The following is a 15,593-nucleotide window of genomic DNA, read 5'->3' on the forward strand; positions in this document are numbered from 1 at the left end:
CACTTTTTCAGGCATGCAAAGATTTACTGGACTATCTACAATTCTTTTCATACCCACAGCTTCTTAAAAAAAGGTTATAAACCATACTGGAGTTGTATTTTGTATGGATATATATTGCCAATATAACTGAAATAGAAGGAGCTAAGATCTGACCATAGGGGTTTTTTTTTTTTTCCCCCAGGAAGAAAATGATACCACTTTTATATAGTTTATAAATGAATTCATGTCCTCTGGAATATATTATTGCAACTACTCTGGAGTTCTTAACGTCATTCTTGCAATAGTTTTACATATTTTCTAAAGATTCTGTTGGAAAAGATCAAACAGGTTTGCCATTCCATCAGTTAAAACACAGCCAGGGTTTTATGATGGTATCCTCCTGACGTGTTTATTCCTGGCTGGGTGCTCCCAATCACAGTATGAGCTGGGAGCTTACTCTTAATGAGCAATCTACTGTTCATTCCTGCAGCCTGGTGTTCTGTTAGTCCTGTGGCTCAGTGTTGGAAGGGAAACCCCTGCTCTGGAGATCAACAGCAGTGTTTTTTATTTATATTTTCAGAGACTGCATCATGCTCTGCTGCTTGAACAGTGGCACAAGTTTTGTTGCTGGTTTTGCTATCTTTTCAGTTCTTGGATTTATGGCTTATGAACAAGGCGTGCCCATTGCAGAAGTTGCAGAGTCAGGTAAGTTCCAAAACCAGTTTTCTGAGTTAACAAAAAATGCTCAGAGATTGTAGTCAAAGTTCTTAGTCTGTGCCATGGCTTGTGAATAACATGACTCATTAGAATAATTGCTGTAAGAAGACTTCTTAACTATTCTTTTGGTCAGATATTTATGTGTGAAAAATATTAATGTGAAAAAATATTATAGTACCAAATTGATAAAGTCAAAGAGCCACTGTTAAACAAACCCACTCCAGCTGATTATTTAGCAGCGATACATTGCTCAGTTCTGAGTGTTACATCCTCATCCTCATCTGCATTCTGTTTTCTTCCAATGAGACAGACTGAAATCCACAGATATTTTTTTCCTTCTGAAAACAAAAAGTTAGAAAGGATATATAAGGAAAAAAAGCTGTGGCTATTAAGGTAGTGAGAAAACAGCTTTTAGGATAAGTCTTTGCAAGTACTCTGAGGTCTTGCTTGATGTATACAATACAAATACAGATTTCCAGCAGTTAGATTGCCAACACCCTCTGCTGATGTCAGTAAGCTTGTCTCTGAGGAACATGCACTGAGACACTCTGTTTATTAAGCATAAAAGTTTTAGTTTTGAGTCCAGAAGAGGTCAAAGGTCCAGCTTTATGGGAAATCAACCATCTACATTCATTATTGGACTTGGACATCCAGTGGAAGTCAAGTGCTCTTTAACATATTTGTGGGTGTAACATCTTTAGACATCAGTTAAAATTCAGCAGAAGAAAAAGAAGAGGGTGCTACCCAAAAAGAAAAACAATGTAATGCTGAGCTGTTGAGGAGAAGAAATGACTCTCATGGAGTTAGACCAAATTAGCAGGCAAACTGCAGAACAATTAGAACTTCACTAATACTCTCGTGGAAAATATTTCTCTTTTACTGAAGCGCTCAAGACAACTGGCTTATAGTGTTTTAGAAACTGTACAGAAAAAAAAAGGTTAAAAGACAGCAGTAACTCTGGAATTTATAGGAGTTTGTGACTATCGTGTTAAATGAAAAAGCAGTAGTGCGTTAAGAGGACTTGAGTGAAGTTATTGCAGCAGGAGCATCAAGGTGCTCCTTTATCAGCCTGTGATACTGCCTTGGTACCCTGCTTTAAAGGCTGGCTGACTTCATTGAAAGCAGCTGAAAAATGAGCAGAGGTACATAAAAATAAGAACAGGTGAAGATGAACCAGGTGAGATAATATCTTAGCAGATCTGAGAAGTTCACAGTGCTGTTATAAAAATGTTCTATTTTGAAGATTTCTGGAAATGTGCAGCCCAGGAATTGATGTTACACACCACCAGCAGCACTCAAAAGCACAGAGCAGAACAGGAAACAGCCTGTAGATATTTGCCTTGCACCAGGCATGGCTCCCAAAATTCAGCTCCTCCCACTGACTGTGTTCCTGCACAAGTTGTCAGATGTAGTCCTGTGTTAGGAAAAAATACAGATTCCAGGATATGTTAATAAGTTCTGTAAGGCAATCACAGGACCACAGGCTATTTATCTGGGGAGGTTGGTACTGCTGCACATCCACCCAAAAAAGGAGAACACAAAGCACTGTGAAGTCTTAACAGAAGTTCACGTTCAAACATCTGTGCAGGATACAGGCAGAGTCTTCCTCACTAATTTGACTCATCACCCAATGTTCAGACTCTGAGAGATAAAAAGTTTGTCAAGGTTCTCAGTCTTGTATTTATCCCCTCTCATCTACCATAAAATAAGAATTGAGTTGTGGTGGGTTGACCCTCAGCAGCAGCTGAGCATCCACATTGCTGTTCACTCCCTCACCCTCCCCAGTGGGATGGGGAAGGGAACAGGGAGAGAAAATGGGGGAAAACTGGTGCATTCAGGCACAACAGTTTAATAAGTGGTGCTGTGGAAAGCCTGGTCAGCAATAGCCACAGTGTTGGTGTCAGTAAAGCTGTGCTGCCCTCAGCCCTGCACAGGCTGCTCTGGAGGAACTGAACTCCAGCCCAGCCAGACCCACACACAAGAATAAACCTTCCTTTCTTTTCTTTTTCAGGACCAGGACTTGCATTTATAGCTTACCCTAAAGCTGTTACTATGATGCCTCTTTCTCCACTGTGGGCAGCTCTGTTCTTCATGATGCTCATATTCCTTGGATTAGATAGTCAGGTATGAAAAAAATGCTATTTAAATGGTCTTGCAGATTCCCTGGAATGTGGGTATCAGCACCCGGGGTGTAAACATCATCTAACCTGATTTAAAACCCAACACTAACTTAACTCTTCACTTGAGAGCTTTAATTCAAGTTCCTATTTTAAATCTCAGTTATGTGATGCTGGAGATTTCTTCATGATTAACTATGAAGGCTGGTTCAGCTTCTCTCCAGCTTTCATTATTAACATGGAAATCAGTTTGAATTTAAACAGGGGTAATTAAATTCACAGTTCAGTAAAATAGCAGTGTGTCTTCTTTCCCCGTTTTTAAAGCATTTTGCAATGCATTTTGAAACTGAATATCAGATAGTGATAATGTAATTTTCTATGGTTTATTTTTACTTCAAGATACCATAGCAAGAAATGTGTAGTCATATCCTGAAACAAAGGGGCAGCATAGAATTTGTCCTTCCCGTGTGACCATAAAAAATGCAAAAGCTGCTTGAAGAAAAATGTAAAGTGGCTGGAATTTTCAGCATGCAGCTCAGCTCTTAGTATGATTTGGTTCAGAGAGTTTATCATTATATACTGCAGAATAAAGCTCACCAGTTCTTATTTTGCCTGACATTTCCAATCACTAAACTTAATGTTTTAGTAACTGCTCTTTTTCCTGATCTCACAGCTTTTTAAAAGTCTTTTTTTTTTTTTTTTTAATTGAGCAATTCCTGAATTCTGCTCTTGACTGTTCCAATGAAACAGGCTTTATATTGTCTACTTTTGGGCATTAGTTTTGGTTCCTACTTTGCTTGCTCCAAAGCCCTGGCTCAGAAGCTCAGGCCTCCTGCTTTCTGCTGCTGTTTAAAGACAGTGAGAGTGTTCCTGCCCTCTTTATTAGAAGTGATTGGGCACTCAACAGCTTTGTGGAACTTCTTTCTTCTGGTGAATGGAGAGAACTTCTCCAAAAATCTGTTCCTTTAGCAGTGCTGGAAGGTGCATGGCACTCTGTGTCACTCCTTGGAGTGGCAAAGTTGCAGGATGCTTAGAGTGACACGGCGTTGCAACCCCACGAGTGGTTTGCACATGATTTAATCCCTATTTGTCTCAGTTTAATGAGACTGAAGTGTTTTGCTAAGGAGGATGAGTTATGAGGAAGACCAAGCTCCTCCCTCTAAGAAATTGTAAATCCAAAATTAAGAGGCTCCAGTAGGGAGATAGAAAAGATAAGAGCCCTTTATTAAAGGATATATGTGTATTGGCAGAACAACAAAAGAACACAAAAACAACTAAACAATAATTCTGCACCCAAAGTTCCCTCAAAAAAAACCCAAACAAACAGTTCAGTACTTTCCACCTTCTGGCACAATTCTAACCACAGACAGCAAGGGGCTGATTCACTTGCTGTTTTAGAGTAAGTAAATCTATGACACTATTTAAGCCACATTTGGAAGATTTAATTTTTATTTAAGCCATCTGCTACAGGGCAATTGCATTCTGAGGTAACACTAGTGTATTCAACTGTTTGGATTCGATGGTGGACTGAAAATCCATAACTTTGGAGTTTTTATTCTGAAAAGTTTCTCTTCCGTGTTTGAGCTTCTACCTATTGAGCGTCCTCAGGGATAATCTGCTCCCTATGATGAGAACAGAGAAGGATATTTGAAGGCTTTGGTAGCAAATCCAAACCTCAGCAGCAGAGGAGACACAGATTTCATTTGTGCTTTCCTGCCCTTTGTTGCAGTTCGTGTGTGTGGAAAGCATCGTGACAGCTGTGGTGGACATGTACCCAAAGGTGTTTCGAAGGGGCTACAGGAGAGAACTGCTCATCCTTGGCCTCTCCATTGTGTCATATTTCCTTGGCCTAATAATGCTAACTGAGGTAAGAGGTGCGTTGTTGCAGAGAGCAGGAAATGGGGTTCTGTTTGTAATCACGACAGACAAATTTCCCTGTCAGAAAAAAACCCCTACAAAATCCTGGAGAGACTGTTCTCAGCTGCTGTGTAACATCTGAAATGTAAAAGGTCTCCTCAGTTTTCCAGTTGAGCTTGGGAAATATTTTAATTAAAAATACATAGGAAATTCCATCTGCTTTGCACCAGCCAACCAAATACACTGGCCACGGTTTCTGCTGACTTACTTTGTGCAGAAACAACTACATTTGGGATGAAAAGATCAATAATGGAGTTGAAGTAAAGTGAAAAGAGAAAATAAAAACATCTTCCGTTTTTCTATCACTAGGCCAGGTCAATCAATGCAGCACATCTCTGAGCTGAAATTGTTTTGGTAAGAGTAGGGGGGGGGAAAAAGGAATTTTTTTTCCCAAATGGACCAGGGTGCTTGCTTTGGGATGTTCTAAACCGAGAATTCCAAGGGTGTCAGTCGATCCCATCAATTCACAGCGTCTGCCAACGCTGTGTTTGCAAGCCAGGTGGGGAGAGATTCTCTGGCACTTGTTAGGAGGTCACCACTTGTTTTTATCAACAGACTCCACCTCCCTCACTTTCCCCTCCCAGGACAGGAAGGAGAGGGGATCCACACTCTCCTTTGCCCATGTTTCTCCTGGCTGGGCCACTAAGGCCCTCCTGTATCCAGCAGGGCAAAGGACCATAGAATCATAGACTCATAGAATCAGCTGGGTTGGAAGGGACCTCCGAGATCATCAAGTCCAACCCTTGATCCAACCCCGCTGTGGTTCCCAGCCCATGGCACTGATGCCACATCCAGTCTCACTTTAAACACCTCCAGGGATGGAGAATCCACCACTTCCCTGGGCAGCCCATTCCAATGGCTGAGCACCCTCTCTGCAAAGAAATTCTTTCTAATCTCCAACCTAAACCTCCCCTGGCACAGCTGAAGACCGAGCCCTCTTGTCTTGCTGATGGTTGGGTGGGAAAAGAGACCAACCCCCAGCTGGCTCCCCCCTCCTGTCAGGGAGTTGTAGAGAGTGAGGAGGTCTCCCCTGAGCCTCCTCCTCTCCAGGCTGAGCCCCCCCAGCTCCCTCAGCCTCTCCTCCTAGCACTTGTGCTCCAGTCCCTTCCCCAGCCTCGCTGCTCTTCCCTGGACCTGCTCCAACCCCTCAATGTCCTTCCTGAGCTGAGGGCCCAGAGCTGGACACAGCACTCCAGGGGTGGCCTCACCAGCGCTGAGTCCAGGGGAAGAATCACTTCCCTGGACCTGTTCGCCACACTGTTCCTGATCCAGGCCAGGATCCATTGGCCTTCTTGGCCACCTGGGCACACTCTGGCTCCTGTTTAGTTTCCTGGCAATCCAAGTTCCGTCCGTGCCTGAGGAGCTGCGGGATGCAGTGCCCGAGGCAGCCTGACTGCACTGACCATGCGGGGCCACCACGTGCCTCTGTTGTGCACTGATTGCAGCGCCCAGCTCATCCAGGGACACTGAAATTCCCTCCACAGAGATCCACAGGCCTCTGACCATGTGCTTTTCCGACTGCTTTGTTACTGAAAATGAGCACATTTCACCCAAAAGAGATGTTTGGTGATTTTAAGCACGTTAGTCTGCTGTCCTCGGTACACAAGTCCTTACAACTAAGAGAATAAATGAACTAAACAAAATATATTTGGGTTAGATGCACTTTTAGGGAAAGGAAAACAAAGATGGGGGAGAAAGTGGAGACTAGGACAAAATGAAATGTTATTTTAGTGACAGGTCTTGCCAGACTAATCAGATATCCCTGTATGATGCTCTGCATGAAGCAAATGCAATTGAAGAGAAGCTTTAAATGCTTATGTACTTTATATTTACCTGTTATCCTTCTTACTCTCATTAGGATAAATTGTCTTTACTATGTAAAATGGGAAATCTTGAAATAAATCCCTCCCACAATGCAAGTGTTGAGCACAGCACTGAAAGACATATTAATGAGATATACAGGTTAAAAGAAATATAAACATGAAGAATAAAGAAAATGCAAGTTCTCCAAACTGACAGAAATATTATTGGAAGAGTTTTGTGGAGTTGTTATCCTTATATTGTACTGTCTTAGGTGGTTGATCTCTAAGTTTGCAGTTTGCTCAGATGTTTGCTGAGCTTCACCATGAGCACTTTGCAGTAGAGAATCAGTTTTCTTCACTCGCAGAAAATTGCCCAAGATGCAGTGGATCCCACGAGCTCCCCAAATAGCAGTACATTCAAACTGAAGGGCTGATCTCAAGCCCCTGTTTCCTTTACACAGCTCTCCGTGGAGGGAAGTCTTAGAATTCCTTTCTGTGGAAATGCTCTTTGTGAATCTCCTCCTCATTATTTCAATATAGAATTTATATGCTATAAAAGATGAAGTATCTCTCACAGAAAGTAGTGCAATATAATTCATATAATTTTAATAGTCAGGTCAGACACAGAACCAAGCCCCTGCATCTTCATGTGCAGCACCAGTGGATGTCTGCAGCTCCACGCAGTAACAAAGGAAATTAAAAGCAGGGAGGTGGGAGAGCATTTAGAAACAAGACAAATGTAGTTCTCTCCACTCCAGACTTACTACCCTAAAGCAAGTGCACAGTAAAAAAAACAAACAAAACAAAACAAAACAAACAAACAAACAAAAAAACCCCACAAATCAAAAAAAAAAACAAACAAAAAAACCCCAAAAAAACCCCAAAAAACCCCAAAAGCTTTCACAATAAGAAATCACTGAGAAATTAATATTTTTTGTTCAAGAAGTAACCAACTTGAGCAGGAAGGTTGCCAGGGAACCCACAGATTGACTGTGGAACCTAAGCATATTTGCTATGAAATATTCCCACTGGTGCCAACACAATATTTTTTTCCCTTTCCTCTTTTTGTCTTCCAGGGTGGGATGTATGTCTTTCAGCTGTTTGACTCCTATGCAGCCAGTGGCATGTGCCTTCTCTTTGTTGCCATATTTGAATGTGTCTGCATAGGCTGGGTGTATGGTGAGTTGCCTGAAAATTCCTGCCATCTTCACTTTTCCTAGAAGTTTTCTATCTGTGTAAAAGCAAAGTGGAAGCCTTGTACCCTTGTGGAGTGGGGTGCTCCACATTCCCATGCCCTGCCAAAAGTCAGGAATGGCTTTTTTTTTCCACTCTAAATAAACAAGGGAGTGGAATAGGTGTTTATTTTTTCCCCCCCTTGGTCCTAGTCAGGACTGACCTCCCCCTTCACAGTGGAAGTCCTTTGCTGCCTTGGAGAGTAGGGGTGGCTATAAGCCTTTTTCTCTCAGGAATGGTCTCTGCAGGGTGTGTTCCCCTCCAATTTACAGCCCTCACAGATAAACCCAGGGAAGGTGGACTCCATCCTCATTAACACAGAAGGGACACAGTGGGTGGCCTCAGCTCTGCTGCTTCTGTCTCCAGCAAAGTCCAGGGAAAAAGCCTACAATGCTCAGAATGCTCATGGTTACACCCTCAAGCAGTGCTGGCACACAAAGGAGGGACAATTTCACTTGGTAAAACATCATATGAACTGCAAATCACACATGTGCCCAGCTATCCAGAGATTCACATACAAGCTTGTAGCATATAAATATATGTATATAATACTCTTTGACTGGGGATGCTCAGACTGTTCCTGACAAGAAACCCTTTCTGTTTGACATCTCACCCCCTCCTTCCTGCTGTTCATGTTGGTCACACACAGGTGTGGGCAGCAGCCTCTCTGCCTGGAGCATGAAGCAGATGGCAGGGAGGTGTGTCAGAGAAAGGCAGCAGCTTCAGTCCTCACAGCTCTGTGTGTGGTTTTCTCCTCCTTGTTTGAAAATACTGGCTGTACCACCTCTTAGTCTACATTCTACATCTGCTTTTCTCTTGTTTGTTTTTTTTTTGGGGGGGGGTACAGGCAGCAATCGCTTTTATGAGAACATTGAAGATATGATTGGGTACAAACCCCTGTCATTGATTAAATGGTGCTGGATGGTCCTAACTCCAGGTATTTGTGCAGTAAGTACAGAATATCCAAACGATTTGTTTTAGACATAAAGAGGGAGTTTTGTACATGATTTTATAATTTTGTTGCTGGTAATGATTGAGGAAAAAGTACCTATTGATTTGTAGCATATATTTCAAATAAAAAATACTCTGTAGGTTCTCTAAAAATGGTTAAATGTTCTGTGAATAGTGAGAAACCTTAGCATGCCCATTCATAGGGAAAGAAATAATCCCAGAGCCCCAAACAAATATTTGCCAGTACAACAGAGGTGTTTTCCCCTGGATGGTTAGGACACCTTGAGTACTAGCACATAGCTTGAGCTTCTCCAGATTTGTGCTGGTTCCTTTGCTCCTCCAGCCTCCTTTCTCCTCTCTCTCTGGGTAAATAGACATTTTTCAAAGGAGACAGGACATTTTTTCTTCTAGCAAAAGTAGAAGAGGCCCAAAGCACATCCCATGTGCATGAAGAAGGGGAAGGAACTTGCCATAGCAGAAGTTGGCAGTACTGGTGCCAGCTGTGGTGATCTGTGGCTGCATAACAGGGCAAAGTCACAAAAGCAGCACGATCAAATTGTCCAGAAACTTGATCCTGAAAGCTTTCAGCTCTCCAATACACAAATGATAAGCAACTGCAAAACCACAGGTGCTACAGCACCTGGAGATCCAGGTTCCCTTGGGCTCTGCCAGTTCATTTGCAAACTCAGGACAATTTCAGACTCATTGTCACCAGCTCTGAAATGAACCTTATCCCAGTGTCTCCTTTAACCACTTTAGAGAAAAGTGCATGGTAGCTTTTTTATGTTACATAAATATAAATGGTCCAAGCTGCTTGATTTGACACCTGTCAAATTTAGACGGATCTCTTGGAGCTTTTGGGAGGGTGAAAGCGTTGGCCTGCAGAACTGCAGAGACACACAGTGGAGCAAGGCAACTTTGAAAATTTGGGCTTTCCTTTTTCATCATGACAGGTTAGAGAGAACACAGCTTGTGTTACTTAATCACAGCTGGTTCATGGTGGCAAAGCCTAATCTTTCCTGCCCAGGTACTCTTTGCCATCAAAGTGCAGGACTTATTGTCATCAAGAGGTAAATAGGATTTAAACTTGAAACGTTGTTCGTTCCTGGGGGAGCTACTGAGATATGTTGCTTAAGCTGTACATAAAAGGAGATATTGCTGGTGGGGTTTTTTTCTCTGAGTGAAGAGTTTTGCCTCCTCAGGGAGCCTGGCCTTGCCTGAACACTCAGTTACTATCTTGTTATGCAGGCAGGGTTTTCTCAAATACCACTAATCATGTTTCTGCTTGTTTCAGGGAATCTTCATCTTTTTCCTGGTGAAATACAAGCCTCTGAAATACAACAATGTGTATATATACCCCGACTGGGGCTATGGCATAGGGTGGATGATGGCACTCTCTTCCATGGTCTGTATCCCTTTGTGGATCTGCATTAAGCTGTGGAAGACAGAAGGCACTCTCATGGAGGTGAGATATATTTTCAGATTAACAATGCTGAAGAAAGAATGGAAAGAATGTGTGAATCCTCATGTAGGTGAGACCAGGAATCATTTAATCCAAGCAGCAAAGCCCTGTTACAGTGGCAGCCTGAGTTAGCCCTCTCAGTCACTGCTGGAAAGAGGGATCTGAACTTCCTCTATTTTCTTCTGAAATCCTGTTGGGTTTGGGTTTTTTTTGCCTTCACTGACTTGAGCCTGTGGTCAATGAACCAAAACTACAGCTTTTTGGTGCTCTGTTTCAGCTCAGTTTGCAGCTTAAAATGTCTGTAACGTCAGCTAAATGCATCAGGAAGGTTTGTACCAGCCATTCCCTCAGCTCAGCTGCCTTCTTTCCATGGTTTTGGTAACTAATGCCAGGATTTTCCTCCAGGAGCTGGGTAGCAAACACTCACGTGTGTTTTCTGGACAGTTTTCCTGAATACAGTTCCCTGAATGAGAAATATGGGCAAACAGAAACATTCAATGCAATTTACTGACTGTTGGTATCAGGTCAGCCCAGGTTTAGGCTGAGGTTAAGATTATTAAAAGTGTTACCTTTAAACTTGAAAAGCTTTTCATTTCTGTGAGAACTCCAAAGAAAAACAGTGAAGATGGCAATAATGGAAGAAAAGAGAACATAAATTTTATTCAGCCATTTGGGATTTCTCATATTGCAGAAAAGCCTAATTATATCCATATTGCAATGACTCCATTTAGCTGATTAAACATGGCTTGGAGACTGCCTGGGAAATTTTTACTGTGGATATATAAACAAAAAAAACCCAGTTTTCCATAATACAGTTTTCTTAGCATGTCAAAAAAGGAAGTTTTCATGAATCTAAACATGAAATATTTCCTTTATGCATCACCCTCACATAAACAGTCTTTAAACTGTGTAATCTACAGCACTGCAGGCAGGTCATTATCTTCTATGTACAAGGATGACAAGAGGATTTTTTAATCCCAGTTGGAAGCTTCTCGGGAAGCCAACTTCCTACAGCATCTCTGCTCCCCAGGCTGTGAGCTTGTGGACGTTGTTCCTAGAAAAGGGAAAGCTCTTGGATGAACGTGGATATTTTTCTTTGTTCTTAGATGAATATGGATATTTTGTTTTGTTCCTTAGCTTGACACTTGGATGTCTCTTGTTTAGTTACTTTTTCCGGTGTCCGTCCTACTACAACAGGAGAAGTGAAACCTGCTCATTGAACAGGCATCGTGTTGAGTTTCTTCATGGAAGGGGATGTTGCTCTAAATCAGCAGAAAACCTCAGTTTGACTCTAGATTTGCCTTCCTTCTCTATAACCTTTGGCCTGGAGTGATTTGTCCGGAATTGTTCAACGTGCAAGTCTGTGACTAGAACAGGGAAAGAGCAGCAGACATTCAAGAGACAGGGCTTTTATGATCAATCTGTCGATGAGATGAGTGTCTGTGACCGAGAAAAATGCACTGATTTCCATTTTCTCCGATTTTCTAGAAATTCAGGAAGTTGGTTACGCCCAGCTCAGACCTGAAAATGCGGGGGAAGCTTGGAGGAGGAGCCTACATTGCAGCAATAAATGACTGCGACGCCAAACTGAAAGGAGATGGCACCATTTCAACCATCACAGAAAAGGAGACACATTTCTAAAAGAACTATCTTTTTTTTTTTTTCAGTTGTTTTATTTTTTTTGTATAAATAAATAAATAAATTCACTTAATTATAGAGGCTGGCTTGTTTTGCACAGAATTTTATTAACCAGTTAATTTTAAAGTGAAAATTGTATACTTGTTTAAAAGTGATTTTTTTGAAATTATAAGTAATGATGATGTAAAAGAAAAAGAAATAGTGTTATATGGTCTGTTAGTGATGACTTCTTGTAATACGGTGATTTCGGTAAATGTTCTTTTTTAGAAGTTAGAGGGACCTGTATAATGTGCTGTAAAACTTTTCTACTTTGATTTCTGGCAGGTGTTAATGCTGTATAGATCTCTGCCTTCTAACCTGTAAGCATTTCAGACCATTTCAGCTTTTCGTGTATGTATATAAAGGGAACCAGACTGTCCTGTTATTTGTTTCAGAAGAAATGATGAGGGGATGGGGCTGACTTGTGGCTGCTGTTGCATCTCTGTGTCTGTGTGTGGGCAGGACTCAGCTCCCAGCTGAGGGCAGTGGCCTTGTCCCCTGTGATCCAGCCCCTGCCCAGGCTAATCCTGAGTCCTGCCCATAACAAGGCTCTTCTTTAGGGTGAGTTTTGTGACCCTGACAGCACCTCAGCTGTTCCTGTCGCCTTCCCTCCACCTCCCATTGGCTTCAACAGGTCAAAAATGTGTGGCCCACTTCTGAGTCACTGTTTTTCTGGAGATTGGATAGAGTTTATTTCTGAAGGGCTCTGAATTTTGCTGCTCTTGTAGGCTAGTGGTCTCTAAGAGGATGTGCACTACTTTAGGAAACACCCCAAACTTTTTAATTTTGTTTAATATCTGTGTGGCCAGTACTTCATTTTTGGCTGGCACTTACCATCCCCTGGAGTGAAATGTGTTTGTTGGAGGTCAAGGTTACTTTATAGACCTGGAGATGTTCTGAGGAAAAAAAGAACATGTTTAGAGGTCTGCATATCTGTGGCCTCTGTCTCTCAATCTACTTGTCTACCCATTCCCCTCAATATAAATCAAGGATCCTGCAGTGGCAAAGAGTAGCACTACATAGGTTTTCTCATGGCACATGGTGGGATAGTTTGGGTGTCCTGTGCAGGGTCAGGATTTGGACTTGTTCCCTTCCAACTCAGGATATTCTGTGTTTTCTCTTCAAGGTACTTTCTAGATCCCCTCAGATTAGGCACTTATTCTTCTCCCCTGAATGGTATTGAGGCTTGCACTGAATTCAGAGTAGGAGTCTATCTGGTGGAAGGTTGGAGTGGTGGTTCTCTTACCTCTAACAAGATTTCCAAGAGGTCATTTATGTAGGGTGCCGATGAAGGAATTAAGACAGGAATGTTGTGACTCCTCTGTGTCACAAAGTGAGCACTATTGGATTTGTCATATCAGGCCTTTTATTCCATCAGTTGTCTGAATTGACTCCCTCTGATTTAAAACTGATTTTGTATGTGTAATGCCGGGTGGTTGTTCCATGAGGTGTGCAGATGCCCCAGTGTCAAAATCTCTAGACCTTATTTTGTGTTGGCTTTTTTTTCTGACAGTATTCCAAACATCATTATTTGTTCTTGCCAATTTTTCTTGTGCTGTTTTTGTTATTTAATGGTTTTATGAGAAACCTGTGGAGGAACACTGTCCTACACTGCACAGTATTTGGGGGGGAGAGGCAAGCAACAGCCTAAGACAACCATGAAGAAATGTCATAAAATCTGCTGCATTTCTGCAACTCAAAACCACCAAAGCTCAGATACTAATACCTGGAGTTGTTAGAAACAGAAGTGGCTGCTGGCCTTCTCCCAAGGAAACATTTCCCTAGAAGTCATAAAGCTAAATATTGAATGGATAGAACTGTACATGCAAATCAGCATTTCTTTGAGACCTTGCTGATATCTCTTAAAAAAGAATTTTCATAAACTTGCTCTGTCTCACGTCACATCATTAAATCTAATAGATCTCTTTAATTTTACTTTATCTTATTTGTAGGGGGGTTTTCGTGTGGCAAGGTGGGAGTCCAAGAGAGAACTTCTCTACCACAATTCTGCTTCAAGTACTGTAAGTCCTGCTTGCCTTTGCACATCTCCATTGTGAGAAGCTTAGGATAGGACATTTGGAAGGAACCTGCCTTTAGGCAGGCACAGACCTACGATCTTGTGCCTTCTGGCCTCCCTCAGAGGGAGTGTCCAGCTTGCCATCCAGAGCTAGAGGGTACCACTGAAAATCACAGTCCCATGGGAAAATAATCCTGGAAAAGAAATGCTCCTAGAATTGAAACCACAGATGAGATCCATGAAACAAATGAATGCTACATATGGTAGCATTGAGAAAATGCTCATTTCAACACCTAGAAATCTATGTTTTTAGAAGCCCTAATGAGTCACAAATATTTTTGATTCAGTGTCCCTTCCTGGTTTTTCTCTCCACCCATCCGAGTTGCAGAACGGCCCCAAAGCCACCTATGGGCCTTGGGGTGGATCATGTTCTCTCTCAGAGCAAATGTGAAGATATTTTCTTACTGTTGAAGAACGTGCAAATATAGATGCAACTTAGGTTATGCTTGGCCTTGGTGTCTGTGGTATTCCCTTCAGCAATCAGGACTCATCAGGAACGTTTCCAGCCCCATGTGCCAAGAGGTGCAGCCCCACCGCTCCCCTGGCCACCCACGGACACAAAGGGAACCCCCACACAAGTCAAGGTTGCTCTTTGAGTCAGGACAGAGAAACCTGACTCGTGCACTGTAGCTTGTCTGTGTTCTCTGAAGTGCTGTACTCATCCCAAAATCTCCACTGGAACTATGTACTTTGTCTGGAACCTGCTTCCTCTTCTGCTGCTATGAACCATTTCACCCCTGGCTTTATACACATACAGATGGCTCGGTGTGGTCTAAAGCATTTCACAGTGTTACTGATGTGCTGTGCTTGTACATGTGTGTGCTTAATACCTGACTTCTTTAACACTTTACTGATTTTTAAAAAAAAAAAAGAAAAAAATATTTTTCTTTTGCGGGGAGGGATGTGGGAGGGCAAATTTCCTAATAGGATTTGCGTTTTGTTTGGGTTTTTTTTTTTTTTGAAACAACATGAGGGGGGGAGGGGGAAATGCAAAAAGCCCGGATATATTGTTATGTTTTTTTTTTATGCAGTAGAAACAGTACTGCCCTTTTCTGAAATATCTGCAGTATTATTAAAAATAATAAAATAAAAATGAACAACCACTAAGTTTTATGTAACATTTTACACAAAGAAAGAGTCTGTTTGGTTTTGAAGGGCAGAAGATTTCGTCTACTTTCTTGTTTTCAAAAATTAAAGGAAATGGGCAAAACTCATTCTGTGTATTTTAGTTTATATTGCTGTACTTTGTATGACACTCCCCTAACAAATTAAATAATCACAACTACCCTTTTAGGGCAGAAAAATACCCCTTGATTCTAAATGGGGAACTGAGAAAAAAGGAAGGATTTAGCAACTTTTTTAAGTTGCTCACCCAGCAAACCTGTGGCTGAAAGAAACCAAAGTCCCCTGATCTCACAACTTCATGTCGCTGTTGTTTAACAGCAATTTAATATTTTAAATTCCTGTTGCCAGGGAAAAGCACAGACCTGCTGCCACTTTCCTGCTTTCCTCCCCCTACCCTATCCCTCCCCACCTGGGGCTGGTTTTGCTGGGGCCTCTGTGTCACTGGCAGAGTTAAAGACACGCAGAGAGTGGATACAGGAACTTCTTGAGATGAAAGGACAAGGCTGTGATTGGCTTTCATAGACTCATAGAATCAG

General features: G+C 42.0%; 1 protein-coding gene across 3 annotated transcripts in view; it reads left to right on the forward strand.

Moving 5' to 3' along the window:
- Nucleotides 1-15,146, forward strand: part of LOC116792342 (sodium- and chloride-dependent GABA transporter 3) — a 100,178-nt gene extending 85,032 nt beyond the window's left edge. For all 3 annotated transcript variants that reach the window (XM_032699230.1, XM_032699228.1, XM_032699229.1), the window contains exons 9-15: nt 560-684; nt 2,708-2,820; nt 4,543-4,680; nt 7,609-7,711; nt 8,613-8,713; nt 10,011-10,181; nt 11,667-15,146. In XM_032699230.1, the coding sequence (XP_032555121.1) occupies nt 560-684; nt 2,708-2,820; nt 4,543-4,680; nt 7,609-7,711; nt 8,613-8,713; nt 10,011-10,181; nt 11,667-11,819 (904 nt within the window). In that variant the 3' untranslated portion in view covers nt 11,820-15,146. The remainder of the gene's footprint in view (nt 1-559; nt 685-2,707; nt 2,821-4,542; nt 4,681-7,608; nt 7,712-8,612; nt 8,714-10,010; nt 10,182-11,666) is intronic.
- Nucleotides 15,147-15,593: the final 447 nt, after the last annotated feature.

Source organism: Chiroxiphia lanceolata, chromosome 11, assembly GCF_009829145.1.
Source record: "Chiroxiphia lanceolata isolate bChiLan1 chromosome 11, bChiLan1.pri, whole genome shotgun sequence".
NCBI classification, from domain to species: Eukaryota; Metazoa; Chordata; class Aves; order Passeriformes; family Pipridae; genus Chiroxiphia; species Chiroxiphia lanceolata.